At 39.6% G+C, this 16,406-nt stretch overlaps 1 protein-coding gene across 2 annotated transcripts in view; it reads right to left on the reverse strand.

Moving 5' to 3' along the window:
- Positions 1-1,258: 1,258 nt before the first annotated feature.
- The window catches only part of necab1 (N-terminal EF-hand calcium binding protein 1), a 62,143-nt gene continuing 46,995 nt past the window's right edge, over positions 1,259-16,406 (reverse strand). Inside the window, exons 8-13 of one of the 2 annotated variants that reach the window (XM_036145164.1) lie at positions 15,834-15,910; positions 14,343-14,390; positions 10,545-10,657; positions 7,921-7,998; positions 5,032-5,123; positions 1,259-1,908 (exon numbers count right to left, since the gene is read on the reverse strand). In XM_036145164.1, the coding sequence (XP_036001057.1) occupies positions 1,880-1,908; positions 5,032-5,123; positions 7,921-7,998; positions 10,545-10,657; positions 14,343-14,390; positions 15,834-15,910 (437 nt within the window). In that variant the 3' untranslated portion in view covers positions 1,259-1,879. The remainder of the gene's footprint in view (positions 1,909-5,031; positions 5,124-7,920; positions 7,999-10,544; positions 10,658-14,342; positions 14,391-15,833; positions 15,911-16,406) is intronic. The other variant, XM_036145165.1, reaches the window with a different exon arrangement.

Raw genomic sequence — 16,406 nt, forward strand, 5'->3', positions numbered from 1 at the left:
CAGAGGACTTTGGTCTGCAGGAACAAGCAAGCTGATCAGGATAGGAAGATGAATATAGGAAAAACATGGGAGAAAAGCTGGTAGAGACTACAAAAGACTTGAGACTGGGGTGGAAGTTCGCTGTCCAGCAGGACTACGACCCCCAAAAAAAAGACTGTTGTTTAGCTCGAAGCACATTCGTGTGTTAGCCTGGCCTAATCGAAGTCCATATCTTTAAGAGTCTTTGGCAAGAGCTGAAAATTAGGTTTAAAGCAATTTCTCTATCCTATTCACCTGAGCTTGAGTTATTTTGCACAGAGGAATCGCTCTCTAGCTGCAGAGGGACAAACCAAAAAACGGCTCTAACTGAATGCTGATGAAGGTTCTCAGTCATCCAGGTTATGGTCATTCCAAAAAAGTTAAAAAAACAAAACAAATGGACTTTTTTCCCCCCGAAGTTTGAAGACATTTGGCTTCCTATCCAGAAAGCTTTCTCAATTCAAAAAGTCTGGAGTAATGTGGAGTATCAAGCTTTATACTACTGCCCAACAAAGGCCTTGTAATGGCTTAGGAAACATGCAAATTGAACTGGAATAGGTCCACCCCTTAGTAATGGGGAGTCGTTAATGTCGTTAAACCGATACTGGTCCACGCCTCTGTAACGAGGAGTCATTAAGGTCGCTATTGGCCTGGCTTACAAGAGCAATGTTTTAATCACCTGTATGGAGGTGAGGAAGTGGTGATAATTGGAAAGAATCAACCCAATTGCTGTGTTGTAAGTTTTTGAGAGTTGGGACCTGAGGCCCCCTCTTCTGTTTAAGGTTGGTTTTTCTCTCTTAACGTAGATGGCTTCCTTCACACCCCTTTCAAACTATCTGTCTTCTTTGTCCAAAATGTGGACATTTTGGTCCTCAAAAGAGTGTCCTTCGTCCTTAAGGTGTAGGTGGACAGCAGAGTCTTGTCCTGAGGAGGTAGATCAACACAGAAGAGCTACCTCGGAAAAAAATTACAGTTTTTTTTTTTTAGCTTTTTTGGAAAGCTCTAAACGAAGTGAAGAGTGCTCCTACAATGTTTTACTCAGCTGGGCCGAATAAAAATGCAAGACACTGCATACATTAAACATTTTCAGGAAGACCTGAAAAGATGATCCGGAAAACAGCAAATGGTGCACAAACCCAAATGAAGCATTTTAAGCCCAATTCCTACTAGAAATGTGACCGTAACCGTGTGGTTTAAAAAACACTTGCAGGAACCAAAACTCCAAGAAATGCACACAGCATACACAACGATATCATCTTTATTTGAGACGTCGTCTCCGTTAAACACATTAAAGATAGAAACTACAGAAGTATAGTTTAATGAGCTCCCTGGAGCTGCTACAATTGATACAGTGTCATTCTAAGTGCTTCATAACCACGTCTCGTTCGCCCTCACACAATGTTTTACCCAAACGAGGACGCCCATTTAACGCAAACAACAACGATGATAATAAAATGTAAATTCAAACCAAACCTAACTATGAATATAATCCTAAAACCAGACCGTAATCGGTTCAATGTCCTTAAAAAGAAGAAACAAACACAACAATATTTCGGCTCAGCTCGGACTGACGTGCCGGCGAACGTGTCAGACCATCGGATGGGTCACTGATGAGCTCGTAGCTTTTAGGGTTAAAGAGCTTCTTCTTGTACAAGTGTAAACAGACACAGACGTGAGCTACTGGAGCTACCACTGAACTTTGAAGGAACATGGAAAGTCATAAATACTAATCACCATGGCTTCACAAGTGATGCTGCTTTGAGGAGTGAGAGGCGTTTCTGTGGACTGGCGATGTGTTGACAGGTGTCTGCTTGCTCCTCACACCCATTGGTGACGATTGGTGAGTGGTGCTGTGGAGCTCTCAGTTGTTGTTGAGGACCCACCAAGAAGCTGCGGGTGAGACACAGACGGTATATAATGTGTTGAGGGTTAACCCCCCCCCCCCCCAGAAAATCCAGAATCTCACAGCTACAGTCATATTTAAAGGTATACTATGCAACCGGGGTTGATTTTCCAGCGAGGCTCCCCCCAGAGGGCGAAAGTAAAAGTGCACTGTCATAAAGATGCTCAGCTGTTCTGGTTCCTTCGTCAAGCCAGGCGCTATCTTGGCGCGGCGGCCGCAGCGGCCGCCTCGCCGCGGCCGCCGCGTCTCGCCAACATAAAAAAAAAATATAATAATAATAATAATAAAACTCGATATGCTTGCATGTTTATTTGTGGTTAACACGCGGTTCTTTGTTGTTGCTTTCGCGCGTGCATATAGTGAATGGCAGGGCAAAAACACATGGAGTTCTCGCAGTAAAGCAAGACCGACTCTCGCGGTGTTGCACCAGACTTCTGAGCCTGTGTGTGCGGGCCGAGGGCTCTTGCAATGTGGTACCGCGCACGTGACGTCACCGTCTCAAGAGCAACGCCCCTTTTGCCGCTTAGGTAGGGCACACAGGAGAGAACGCACGGATAACCCAGCTATTACAAGCGCAACAGAAACAGCGATATGACCGACTTTACAGCCGTTAAACTTTCCCAAGACGATGTCCCAGGCGCACGGATTACTGGCCGAACTGTCGAAGAACACACCAACCTTCAGCTCAAACGATAGCTTGAGGTTCGAGGGCTTAAAAAGACTGGAAAACTGGCCGAGTTGATGAACGGTAAGCTTTGTTTTTTTTTCCTGCGCGGCGATCATGGCAGTGTCGGCGTTTTTTTTTTTTTGTTGTTGTTTGCAATCACCGTCCAGGAATGGGTATATGTTTAATGTTTGTCTCATTTGAAATGTTTTTGAGTAAGCTATCCTGGTAGCAGGCTATCATGTTAGCGCCTGCTACCATGATAGCCTATATGCTGTCATGGTAGCAGGCGCTACTTTATTAACATGTCGGCCACCAAAATACTCTTACCTTGACTTGATGTCGCTGGAATTGGGTCAGGATGTTCTTCGGTTGTGCCCTTTCCTCCGACAAAATGCTTGCTACATATGTACTTGAATTTGGTAACTTTTTCCGGGTTGAACTGTTGTGTAGGCCGACCGCCCCGGTGTACCAAGCGTCATATGCTGCCGATCAGCGTACCTCGAGTCGCTGTTGCACGTTCCATAGCAACAATGTTTAAAAACCATGGTCTTAGATTTGGAAAAAGCAGTCGTTTACCGAGTAAAACCAAGGGTAACGCACGTCTCTTTTACAGCGAAACAGCGGCGGGTTTCCGGAGTTTGCCCCACTGCGTACCACGTGATGTGACGTCATCGTGACGTTGTGTTTCTAAAAATAGCTCGCGCGCGGTACCCCATTGCAAGTGCAGTATTTCCCCCACAGACCACCAGGGCGGCCGAGAAAACCTTAGTTCGACCTGAAAGGACTCATTTAATCATCCAAAACGGTATGGAGCACATTAATTAACTGAAAAATGTTGCATAGTATGCCTTTAAGAAATCAAAATATCATCAACAAGTTAATTTGTTTCAGTGGCTCGCTCAGTGAAACACGTCATTAATTACACACAGACTGATGTTTTCAACACTTCTGTTATTTCTGTTAATTATGATGATTCTCCGCTTACAGCTGATGGAAACACAGCATTTAAGACGAGAATATCGCACCAGGCAAATTTAAAATGGCAAGTTCTCATTACAGACATTTGGGCCCCTGCCTATAGTTTGTTATTGTAAAGTTGCCTTTAATCGGACAAACAAACCTTATTGGAACATATTTTTAATTTGTTGAATATGACTGTATCAACATGACAGCTCGTAAAAATAGACAAGGTGACCTCAGCGGGCCTCTGGCATGAATGTCTCTGACCAAACCATTAGAAACAGACTTTATGATGGTGGCCTGAGGGCCCGGTGTCCTCTAGTGCTCACTGCCTGGTACCATAGAGCTCCACTGGTGTTTGCCAGCCAACGCTGGAGTCGGCTGGTTCAGTTCTGGCGCCCTGTTCTATTCACGCATGAGAGCGGGTTCACCCTGAGCTCATGTGACAGACGTAAAAGGGTCTGGAGACGCTGCGGTGAACGATATGCTGCCTGAAATATAATGATCCGTTCGTTGGCGGGTCAGTGTTGCACAGACCTGTACAGGATAAATGGTGGCGCCCTGACTGCCATTAGGTGTGGGGATGAAATCTTTAGACCCGTTGTTGGACAGGTCTCTGGGTTCTTCCAGTGGCTTTGTGAATAAATTAACCTCGAACCCTGGTAATTCCTGACCTCATGTGTCAAGATTATGCAGGCGGTTCTTGGAGGATGAAGAAAGTGATACTATTGACTTGCCTCCATGCAGCTCTGATTCTGTTAATTATGAAATTAGAAATTAGTGAATTTCTCCAACGTCAGATCAATAAAGCCTATCTTATCTTATCTTATCTTATTCAGTCCAACAGGAAATCCTGTTTGGGTTCATTTGATTCCACCAGGTTGCACCTGAAGGCTGTCCAGGAGCTCAGTGATGCCCTGGTCAGGATCTGAGCGGAAATACCCCCGGACGCCACCCACCATCTCATAAGGAGCATGCCTCGACGTTGTCAATCATGCACACAAGCACTTTGGCTCCTTAAAAAAGGGTCCTGTCCGGCAATGACATTTTAGCAAACTGAACAAGCCTGCTGAATAAGTTTCTTATTTTTACTTTTTCAGTGACTTCAGATTCAAAACCCTCTTTGGGCCGATAGTTTTAATTTTTTTATGAAATGATGTGGCCCCCCTATCTTCCTAATATATTGCCAATTCCATATTGATATCCAACAGGATCTTTTCCTATTGAGATCTGATGTGTTTTTGAATGTTCCTTTATTTTCTAGCAGTGAATTATCAAAAACTATGTAAAACAATAACCTGTAATTTTTTTTTGTATGTGAACATTGTGGATCTTTTTGACTTAAATGTATATAATGAATGGCATTATCAACTGCCCATTAAATCATATGGAAAACATGCTGGGAGGACACACTGGACCAAAGAGTCTGCGCTGTTAAAAGATTCTGCAGGCGGTCCTTTGAGGGTTGTGCTGGTTTTCTTACCAGGAACAAGCATGGTGGTAAGGGTCTCAGGAGTTTCCAGGAAGTCTACGTTCCCCCTCTGGAAGGTTTTACTGTAGTTGGTCTGAAGGTGGCTGAAAACCGGGAAAAGACTCATTATAGGACACCAACAACTGACCAATGTTTGTGTACAAAGGTTCATTCGCTTGGCAAAGCTCTTCTACTTTCATATCAGAAGATGTGCTATCGATATTTGTCAGCGGTGCAAATCATCCAAGTTTGCTAATTAAAGCACTGGTGAGTGGCCTTTAGTATTATTGGATGGAGGGACGGAGGAGCAAACATGCATTTCCAATGAGAGACAATGACTGTACAACCCCTCGCTAAGATCATTTAAAGCAGAGATCACACAAGCTGCTGGTACAACATGTCCTGTTGTTAAGCGCAGATTTAGATGCAACAATAACTTCATTAAACCAAGAACTTTTTTTTTGTGATGAAATATCTCCCAAGATATAATAGATATATAATATGTCAGTTTAAAATGTTGTATTACAAAATAAAGTTGTTTCCCTTCTAAGTAAACAGTCAAGAAAATGTCTTATGTGACATTTTAGCATCAAACCCTCCTTACAGTTGCTAACTAGCTCTTTGCAAGTTTCCACCAATATTTCAACTAATTATTCACAGTAATGAGCTCAAAACCTTTGAGGGTGGAAGGCCCTCTTGACATCACCTTAATCTTTAGCTCCCTCCACAGAGATTTAATCCTCGATTTTGACTGGGCCACTCCAAAACGTTAATGTCACTGCCAAGCTAAAGGGTCTGTAAAATTAAAACATTACTTTAAACCTGAATCCGCAAGGTGGTGTGAATAATTTTGCCCATAACTGCATGTATATATATATACAGGACTGTCTCAGAAAATTAGAATATTGTGATAAAGTTCTTTAATTTTTGTAATGTAATTAAAAAACATGAAATGTCATACATTCTGGATTCATTACAAATCAACTGAAATATCGCAAGCCTTTTATTGTTTTAATATCGCTGATTATGGCGTACAGCTGAAGAAAACTCAAAAATCCTATCTCAAAATATTAGAATATTTCCTCAGACCAAGTAAAAAAAAATTATAACAGCAAAACAAAATCAAACATTTGAAAATGTCCATGAATGCACTGAGTACTTGGTTGGGAATCCTTTTGCACAGATTACTGCATCAATGCGGCGTGGCATGGAGGCAATCAGCCTGTGGCATTGCTGAGGTGTTATGGATGCCCAGGATGCTTCAATAGCGGCCTTTAGCTCATTTGCATTGTTGGGTCTGGTGTCTTTCAGCTTCTTCTTCACAATACCCCACAAATTCTCTATGGGGTTCAGGTGAGGGGAATTGGCAGGCCAATCAAGGACAGTAATGCCATGGTCAGTACACCAGTTACTGTGAGAATCTTATGTCGTCTCTTAACTACTACCATACTTGTGATTTAGTTTACTGAACCAAGCTGAGTGTTTTTCAAGGCTCAGGAAATCCTGCAGTGTTTCGAGTTAATTAGACGATTCAAGTGATTAGTTGAATAGCCTACTAGTATACTTTTTCACGATATTCTAATATTTTGAGATAGGATATTTGGGTTTTCTTCAGCTGTACGCCATAATCAGCGATATTAAAACAATAAAAGGCTTGCAATATTTCAGTTGATTTGTAATGAATCCAGAATGTATGACATTTCATGTTTTTTAATTGCATTACAGAAAATGAAGAACTTTATCACAATATTCTAATTTTCTGAGACAGTCCTGTATATACACATGGATGTTGACTAGGTCTCTCATATACAGCTAGAAAACTGGCATAAAACATCTTGGCAAATCGTTTACATTTAGATTTCTATTGTTCAACAAAGGCAATCGATGGTTGCCAGAAATTGTAAATGTTTGCTGAAACTCCAATTGAAAGTGTTGTTTTTTTTTCAACCTTGGAAAACAACTTCCTTGAGTTTATCCTTGAGTAATGACGACAACAACAAAAATCCTGAGACATGATATTACAGAAGCAAAGAAGATCACATCTCTCACTTTTCTCTCTTTTTTTTTAACCACATTCTGAACAAAGCTGCAGAGAAGGCCCAGTTTCTTGTCCGACAATATTTTAAATAATTTTAAAATAAAACACCCAATAAACCTCCAGCCTCAGACTTTGCTAAAACACATGGGTAATATTACAAGCGCTGCAGGAACATCTATCGCATTCGTCAATTGAATCTAGATTCATTTCTTTTAAGGGTTTTAACATATCTCCACCAGGGTTGGCAACTATTGTATAGGGTACTGAATGCTTAAGTGTAAAGTGAAGAAAGTGCAGCACAAAATCACAAAAAAACACCATCTGCTCTTGTTTTTTTTTTGTTCATTTATCTGGTTTCTTTATTTGTACTTAATTATTGACCCAACCTTTTCAGAGTGAGCTTATGGTAGTGTAATAAAAAGAGCATTTACTGTAAGGCTTTTTTAAATCAACTTTACCATCGGAGGCAATAAAAAGCAAAGAAAAAAAGAAGTTCCTTTAGAATGAATGTACTCAAAAAAAAGGATAGGATCTGTTTACAGCATACAAAGAATATTCAGCTGCAGCAAAAGATTAATAATTTTTTTTATTGTTAATCATATTTATCCAGTAAATGTGGAGGGCACCATTAAAAAAACAGAACAGCAACATTTCACTTTTAATTCCTCCGGGTGCTCCTTCCCACTTTATTGTAGCTGTGTTGTTTTTTTCTCTCACCAGTTCCATTAAAGTTCAGGCATTAGCCCAACCTTCACTCTTAATGAGTCCGAGCAGGATAAAGAGCACAACGCAGAGTTTAATGTGAAACAAAGCACGCTGCGTTAATGCTGACGCGCGTGGGCCACGCACGCGCGGATACTCACTTCTTCCACACGTTGTTGTGCTCCCAGAATTCGTAGAGGATGAAGCGTGATTCATTTGCCAGCCGCTGAACTGCGATGCTGCCGAGTGCAAAACAAAAGAGAGCGCACAAGTCACGCAGCCGCTAATTAGTGCGCTGCATCATGGCCCCCAAAAGAGCCTCTGTCTCTAAATTGTTCTCCGTGCCCTCACTGCGTGCAAGCAATTTGTTTTTTACCATGCAATCAAAACCACAATTATAGTGTAAAATGCAATCGTAATCTGACAACATTTGATCTTGTGAGCAGCAGTATTTGCATTTGATCGAAGAAATGAGTAGAAAATGTAGCATTTAAAAGATGACAAAGCATGTAAAATGTCGAACTCTGCTTCGGGCTGCTGGTTTGACTCTAAAACCAAAGTGACAGTAAAACTAGGACTGACTCAGGTTGAAGATTTGTTTAGTCATAAAGCAACAAAGATAAACATTTTTGTATTAAGGCTGAGGAGAAGTAAAATGTCCCTGCTCTCCAATCCTGTTGTGTGTAAACTCAATTTGAGAGCAAGAACAAAACGTGACAGGCGAGACACATAACACTGCAGCAAAATTTTCTCTTCCTAATCTGTTTGGATTTCAGATGATGTTTGTTATCTTGAACTATTTAGTAATTCTAAAATCGTGTCAAGAAAGATAACACTTCAAACTGCTACATGACAGATAACAGGATTTATTTTTTTAATGAATTTTAACTTAACTGCTGCAGCATCTTACAGCCTGAACAGTCATTAGTATGGAGGAAAATTACAGACAAGATAATTATTCACTTAAAACATTTTCCCAAGCCCAGATGGCGTTGGACGAGTATACCTTCTTTTATTTTGGCTCGAGGTTGCTACAGCTCATAAAATTATAAGTGTCAACAACCCTCATTGCATCCTCATGTCAGACTATTTTGAATATTCTTCGTGTTAGGATGTAGGCAATGATATGTTTAAACTGTGTTGTTACTATAAAATCATGATAAAATTATCAAGTAAACCTCTTAATTATTCACTAGTGTTTTCATGGCATTAGAAAAGATTAAAGCTTTACAGGTTCATCATCATCTTGATCATTGATCTCTTTTCGGGATTTTAATTTGGTTTTCCACTCTCTTCAACTCTCGTTTCAAAAGAAAAGTCCCTAGTTGTCCAATTTCCATATATATTGCTCACTTGGTTCACATTCTGATTCACTCAGTTTATACAACTTTAAAATTTCCAGAGAAATGTCCAGGCTGTGCCTGGTTTCTACAGCAGCAAGTTTTCTGTTTGGTGAATGGATAGAATTTAGCTGATAATTTAAAGTACTGTGTTGTTTATGCTGATATTGATGAACTCGCTGTTTAAAATTAAACAATGGTGTATTCATATATTTTGATAGAACTTTTAATAAAATTGTGTTATTGAGGTTAAGAAAGAATCAGATGGGCAACAGAAGACACCCCGTTTTACTGATCTATCGGTCAAGGAAGAAAACCTGTCAGAGCCTGCAAATAAACGTGAGACTATGGTTGTGGTTCAACAACTCCCCAAAGATACAGCCGGAGCTACAATCGAAAGTTTGGATTAAAGCATATTCATGTGATAAAATGGCACAGTCACAGTCCAGAGTCAAATCTATTTGAAAAGCAAGAGTTGAAAATAAAAATTCAGACACAGCCCATCCAATCTGACGGCAGTAAAAACTTCAGTCTCGACAAGTTCGACTCTGGGAGAGACTTATATTTCCTTCCACTCCACTAGGGAGCAATCGTTTTTGCTGGTCTGTCTCATTAAATCCCAACAAAACACACAGTTTGTTGTATTAACGCAGTGGTTCTCAAATATTTCTGTTGCACCCCCTTTGAAAATGGACAAATTTTCAGCCCCCCCCCCCCCCCATCCCAACAAAAATGGTCAAAAATGCAACTTTTATAAATTTTGTTTTAATGCATTAAAGTTGCCATTCTGAAGACTTCCCAGAATCCTTTTTAAAATTATACCATATATATGACTACAATTATAATATAAATCAATGATTTCTAACGACTTGAATTTTTCAACATTGCCACACTTTTTTAAATTATTAGCAACAATATATATATGGGTTTTTAGCTCGACTCATACCTGCAGTAAAAAAAACAAAGGAAGTAACAAAAATGTTCACTGCCTGCGGACACAGCAGCTCGATCTCTCTCTGGAAAGATGGCTTGTTACTTTTAACTAGCCATTAACCTCATATGGAAAAAAAATATTATTAAGCCATTAATATTAAAAGACAAACTCCAGTTACATTAGGTTTTGTACTTTTTTAGGAGTTTATTAATAGTATTCATCATAACACTGACTGCAGGTACAGACTAAACAGCAGGGGGTGCTGTTGTCACATTTAGAATGATTTAGAAGGCCGGTATTTTCTGGACACAAAAAAGCAAGGCTGTTCTTGCTTCCCCCTGCAATACCTTCACCCCCCCCCCCAACCCTAGGGGTGCATCCAACTAGTTGAGAAACACTGTTTTAACTATGCTAAGATTCATTATGAATTTGCATAATGTGCACTGTGGCCACATGACCACAAACCTAATGGTTTGTGAAGGAAGGGATAATAAAGAGAAAATGAACTGACTGTAAGCATCCTGTCTGGACGCAGGCACAATCCACATACTGCCTGAGTGCCAATCGAAACTCCTCCAGCTCCTCCTCCAGCACGGACAGCTGCCTCTGGACTATTAGGATGTGCTATGAAGAAAACACATATTCAAATTGTCAGTTTGCTTCTGGTGTGTCTAAATCATCAGCTTGTTCGGACATCTGTGACGAACAACACCACTGTGAGGATTGACAGGGGTAGATTTTGACCTTCTTTCCTCTGACAATAAGGGGAGAAGGGTGTTAAAACTCATACCCTGGTCGAGAGGCGCGAAGAACAGGAAAAATGTGGTTTAATCGTGACAGCAGACAGCAGCCTGTTGATCATTTCCTGAGGATGGTGTGACAGCCACGGTGGCTGATTAGAACAGGAAGTGAATGGTCTGCTTAGTGGCTCTAAGGTACACTGTGTGCGTTAATGAGAGGGAGTTTTCTAGAGAGGAACACAAGTCGATGAAATGACAGTGTGTGTGTGTGTGTGTGTGTGTGACCAGGATTGAACCCTTGGGATCCTTTCTCTGCAGCTAATTTGGAAGACACGCACACACGCACACACACACACACACGCACACACACACACACACGCACACACACACACACACACACACATACACATGCATGCACGCACGCATGCACAGATGCACTCAATCTCAAGTTGTCAAACACAGAAACAGCCACACATCAGGCTGTGGTCATTATCGGTTTCTTCAGCGGCCAATTTATCCCAAGTGACACACACCGTTAAGCCAATTAAATGTTGATTAATTCATACAGACATCTGCACTGAAGCAGTATCCACGGATTAATTTCCATTACAAAACTCCCGCATCAATTATTTATATCTTAGGGTAAATAAAGTGTTACTTGTTTACAGTGCCTTGTATAAAATCCTTAAAATCCTTAAACGTATCCGCATGATGTCATGTTGCAACCACAGGATTTTACATGCTAGACCAGCACAAGTTAGTGACAAATTGTAATGTGGAAGGAGAATAATACTTTTTTTTTTTTTTTTTTTTACAAATAAAATAGCCTGTCTGAGTCAATATTTCTGCTGCAATTAAAGCTCCAGGTGTTTAACCAGCGTTGCACACTTAGACACTGAACCTTTTCCCTATTCTCCATTTTAAATACATTAAGCTCAGATGGATTTGACGGATGGTTTTTCTAAACAGAAAAAAGCCCATGCACGGCATGATGCTGCTACCACCATGTTTCATGTTTTATGTCAGAGCAATGTGCAGAACTGCTCGTCTGCAACACAATATTTCTCATGTTAATTCTGTTAAATTACACACATGTGGACTCTAGTTCTTTAGAAGTTGAGTGATGAAGGATTTTATTCCCTGGTTTCAGTGCAATGGGTGCACATACAAATGTATAGCACAATTTAAAGATTTTATTGAAAATCTATTTTAAAAGTATCGTATAATATTCCTTCAACACCACACTTGTGCGCCACTTGGTTTTGGTCTACCATTTAAAATTGCAACAAAATACAATGAAGCTCAAAGTTGTGACGTGACAAAATGGGAATAAGTTTAACTGACATAAATAATGTTTGCAAGGCAGTGAGAAGTCCAAACATGGAAAGAGCAACAACCTGGTAAATCGACCATAGAAACTAGAGTTTATGTTAAACTGAGACTTCTTGTTTGTACACAAGCTTTTTTATTTTAATGCTATTTTTCTATCTGCTGAGCTACTTGAGCCGTTTGGAGGTCAAATGAACATACAGTAAATAGTAAATATTGTCACAGGAAATACTTTGCACTGTTCTAACATGCTATATATGGCAAGGCAAGGCAAATTTATTTATATAGCACAATTCAGTACAGAGACAATGCAAAGTGCTTTACATGATTAAAATATAGGAAAATAAAACAGAATAAAAGCAAGTAGGGATAGTGTAGAAACAAAAAACAACATTTGAAAACAGTAAAACATTTTAACTTGAACATTCAAAGGCAATTTTAAACAAATGTGTTTTTAATCTCGATATATACTACATTACCTGCTGTAAGTACTGTTTTCAAGTTTAATGTTGAAAAAAATTATTTAGAAAAGGGTTTATTTTGTCTTTAGTGTGTTTAGTGTATATTTTGTCTATAAAATATCCGAATTTGCACATAACCTTAGATTTTTCTGTCAGATTACATCATTTTTAAACATTAAATCATCAGCTGTAATGGTTAGTTACTCGGTACTTGAATAGCCTTCTTACTGAATACGTTTTTACTCTTACTTGAGTCATTTCTTGGCTGACTACTTTTTACTTTTACTTGAGTAAAAATGTGTTGAAGTAGTGCTACTCTTACTTGAGTACAATTTTTGGCTAATCTACCCACCTCTGTATAGAATCAGCCTGTTCAAGGCTGACCAGTCTAAATTCACAGAAATGACACCAAAATAGCCCATTCATTCATTGCAAAGCGATATCCTCAAATTAAACATAAACCATTTTCTACTGACTGGACATGCAAATCAGCAACAAAAGACAGAGAGATACAGATATAGCGTCCTGTGCGGTGAGCCGTAGCACCAATTTTAAAATTTGCTACACTCTGCAGTTAAGGATTACCCAACCTCTTATTTTGATATCATTAAATTAGTTCTGCATAAATTTGTCAGCAAGTATTTTTTTTGTTTTTGTTTTTATTTATTACGGTTTCTGTTTTGACATATAGACAGTGAGGATTAGCGATGATGATTGGTAATTCAGCTACCGATGCTCACGGAGTCGTTTGTTTATACTTCTGTTTAGTTATAAGTAGGCGGGTGCATGGAACCAACTCCCAGTTTTGGTCCATGAGGCAGACACCCTGTCTACTTTTAAGACTAATCTTAAAACTTTCCTTTTTGACAAAGCTTATAGTTAGAGTGGCTCATGTTACCCTGAGCTACCTCTATAGTTATGCTGCTATAGACTACAGGCTACTGGAGGACATCAGGGTTTATTTTTCTCACTCTACTGATTTCTACTGTTATCCAGTTTTGCATTGCATTACATTGAAATGACTGTTGTCATTTCAGCTTTTAACTTTTTGTTCTCTCTCTTTTTTCTTCATAGTAGGTACACCTGGTCTGGCGTTCTGTTAGCTGTGACATCATCCAGAGAAGACAGATCACCCGCTACTACCATCTAATGTAGAACAGATTACTGGATCAATGTGTGCTTCTGTGCTTGTTTGTCTCTCTTGTTGTGTCTTTGCTCTGTCTTCTCTAATCTCCAGTTGGTCGAGGCAGATGACCGTTCATACTGAGCCCGGTTCTGCTGGAGGTTTTTCCTTCCCGCTAATGAGTGGTTTTTCTTTCCACTGTCGCTTCATGCTTGCTCAGTATGAGGGATTGCTGCAAAGCCATTAACAATGCAGACGACTCTCCCTGTGGCTCTACGCTTCTTCAGGAGTGAATGCTGCTTGTCGGGACTTTGATGCAATCAACTGGTTCCCTTATATAGGACATTTTTGACCAATCTGTATAATATGATTGAATCTGACTTTGTAAAGTGCTTTGAGATGACACGTTTCATGAATTGGTGCTATATAAATAAAATTGAATTGAATTGAATTGAATGATATATTGGCATTAACATCGGATATTAACAACCAGTGTTTATTTAAAAAGGGAAGCACAAATGTTTCTATGACAACCGCTGTCTTTTTATTATCAACATGGCTTCTGTGTCTGTCCAACCCCTCCATGTGACAGCGGAGTAATAAACACAGCGTGGTCACTGCACAGTGAAAGGAGGAGGAAAAATCGATAAACCTACCGATTTGCTCTCCAAAACCTCCTCTTCAACCGGCTCCATACGGATCTCCTGCAAGAGAGGAGGAAGCACACGACCATAAGTTCTTCTTTAACCGTGTTACAGCATAAATATGTACATTTCCTTAATATTTATATTTTTATTACTAGACGTTTTGGAAGACATCTCAAACCACAACCTATAAAGACTATATGTAGACGTAAAAACCACATCTAAGCAGGGAGTCAAAAGTGAAACAAGAAACAAGTCAAAGCGGATCACAACAAGAAAAATAAAATTACTACTAAAAAACCGCTATAATTAACTTTGAGAACCATTATTGCACATTTACATATTGTATTACACTCAAGGAATGGAACAACTCTGCCTTCATATCTGCAGTCGTGTGAAAGAATTAGGAAGCCCTAAATCATCCTGTTTTTTTTTTATACCGCTAACATTTTAATGTTTATTTTCAATTTTAACAATGCTGAGAAATTCATAAAAATATAATCACTGAGTGTACAGAAGCCCAACCTTTTATAGCTGTCATATTCTACAGCTATAAAAGGTCTAATTTAAACCCATTTTGATTTATTCTGCCTTCATGTGACGAGCTTGTGGCCCTGGTCCCTGCTGTCGCTCGTGTTTTAGATATTTCCCTGCTCCAGCAAACCAGATTCAAATGATTCAATTACCTCCTCAGCATCTTCTGTAGAAACCTGACCCTTCCTTTAAATCAGGAGATTTAAACAAATAAATTACGTAAACACGCAAGATAGTAGTGAATCCTCGGGAAATGCCTTGGGGACAACTGTTTTCACGTTTAATTTTTTTTAACGTGACTAATTGTTTTTCATACATACAGTCATGTCATGTTTAATAAATTCAAATATGTGTTCCAAAGAGACCTATGTGTCAGATTAAAAGTGCCTTTTGAAAATAAACTTCAAGCAGAAAAGTATTAAACATACTTTTCATTAAGCCCATATTTCTGTATTAAAAATTTTAATTTTAATTTGTCTGATGTATACTAATCTTAAACGTCGCTTTTTTTCATTAGCTCTAAGCGGAACATCCTCATAATTAATAGAAATAGAGTGTACTTAATCCATACAATGTGCTTCAATTAGTGAACTAAAATTACCGAAATAAGTGAACTTTTTAGTAATATTTACTATATGGATTATGATCATAGATGTATTGCTAAACAGCCAATCCCCCCCATTTCCTCGACTCTAAGGTCTCATCCAACCCGTCACATGTCAGCTTCAGGTTCGGCTTGTTTCTCCTGTGTGAGCATATGTGTATGTGTTTATAATGTGGGAAGGTGCCGTTTAACACTCCGATATTGTTGTGAATCGACTCATCTTGATTTGGAGTCAGTTTTCGGGGAATAATGCACCAGATGGCTGAAGCACTGAAGCCAAACAGAGGAGACTAGATACGAAATGAGCTTCAAGAAGGGAAAAAAAAAAGTAAAAGAAATATTCTGAAGAAAAGCATGAAGCGAACCTTTTGTTCTAGACGGTCGAGCAGCTTCTGCAGCCTGTTGACCTGAACCGTCCACTGACAATCTTCATCGTAAACACCTGGAGGGGAGTGGAGCAGAGGAAGAAGCATGGAAGGAGCTGGATTTTAAACAAAGCCGAACAGATGAAAAGCTTCTGCATGCATTCTGTCTATTTAAAATACGTTCATCCGTCAATCCCACGAAGGGATCGCAGGTATGAATGACGGCAGTGTGCCAGGGGATCATTTTAGGGTTTTTCTTTCATGTCAGGCGCCAAACAACCACACAGATCAATAGGAAAGCTTTGAGCCCTGTAATCGCTTTGTTTGGGTCCTTGTGTTTGTTCCCCAGATCTGCTGGCAATCACAGCAGGTGCTGCGTTGGAGAGGCAACGGAGAGCTGGCTGCCTGCAATCAATGGTTAAAAAAGCAACAAGGACCGAAATGGACTCGGTGACAATCAGCCAGGCAGCAACTTCTTTGTATGTTTGGAAATGTGTGAACATTGTTTTACTCTGTTCTAAATAAATGTTTGGGTTGTGACTTATTTTGTAGAAGCTTATTGACTCTGACAAA

The sequence above is a fragment of the Fundulus heteroclitus genome, chromosome 13 (assembly GCF_011125445.2).
Source record: "Fundulus heteroclitus isolate FHET01 chromosome 13, MU-UCD_Fhet_4.1, whole genome shotgun sequence".
Taxonomy (NCBI): Eukaryota; Metazoa; Chordata; class Actinopteri; order Cyprinodontiformes; family Fundulidae; genus Fundulus; species Fundulus heteroclitus.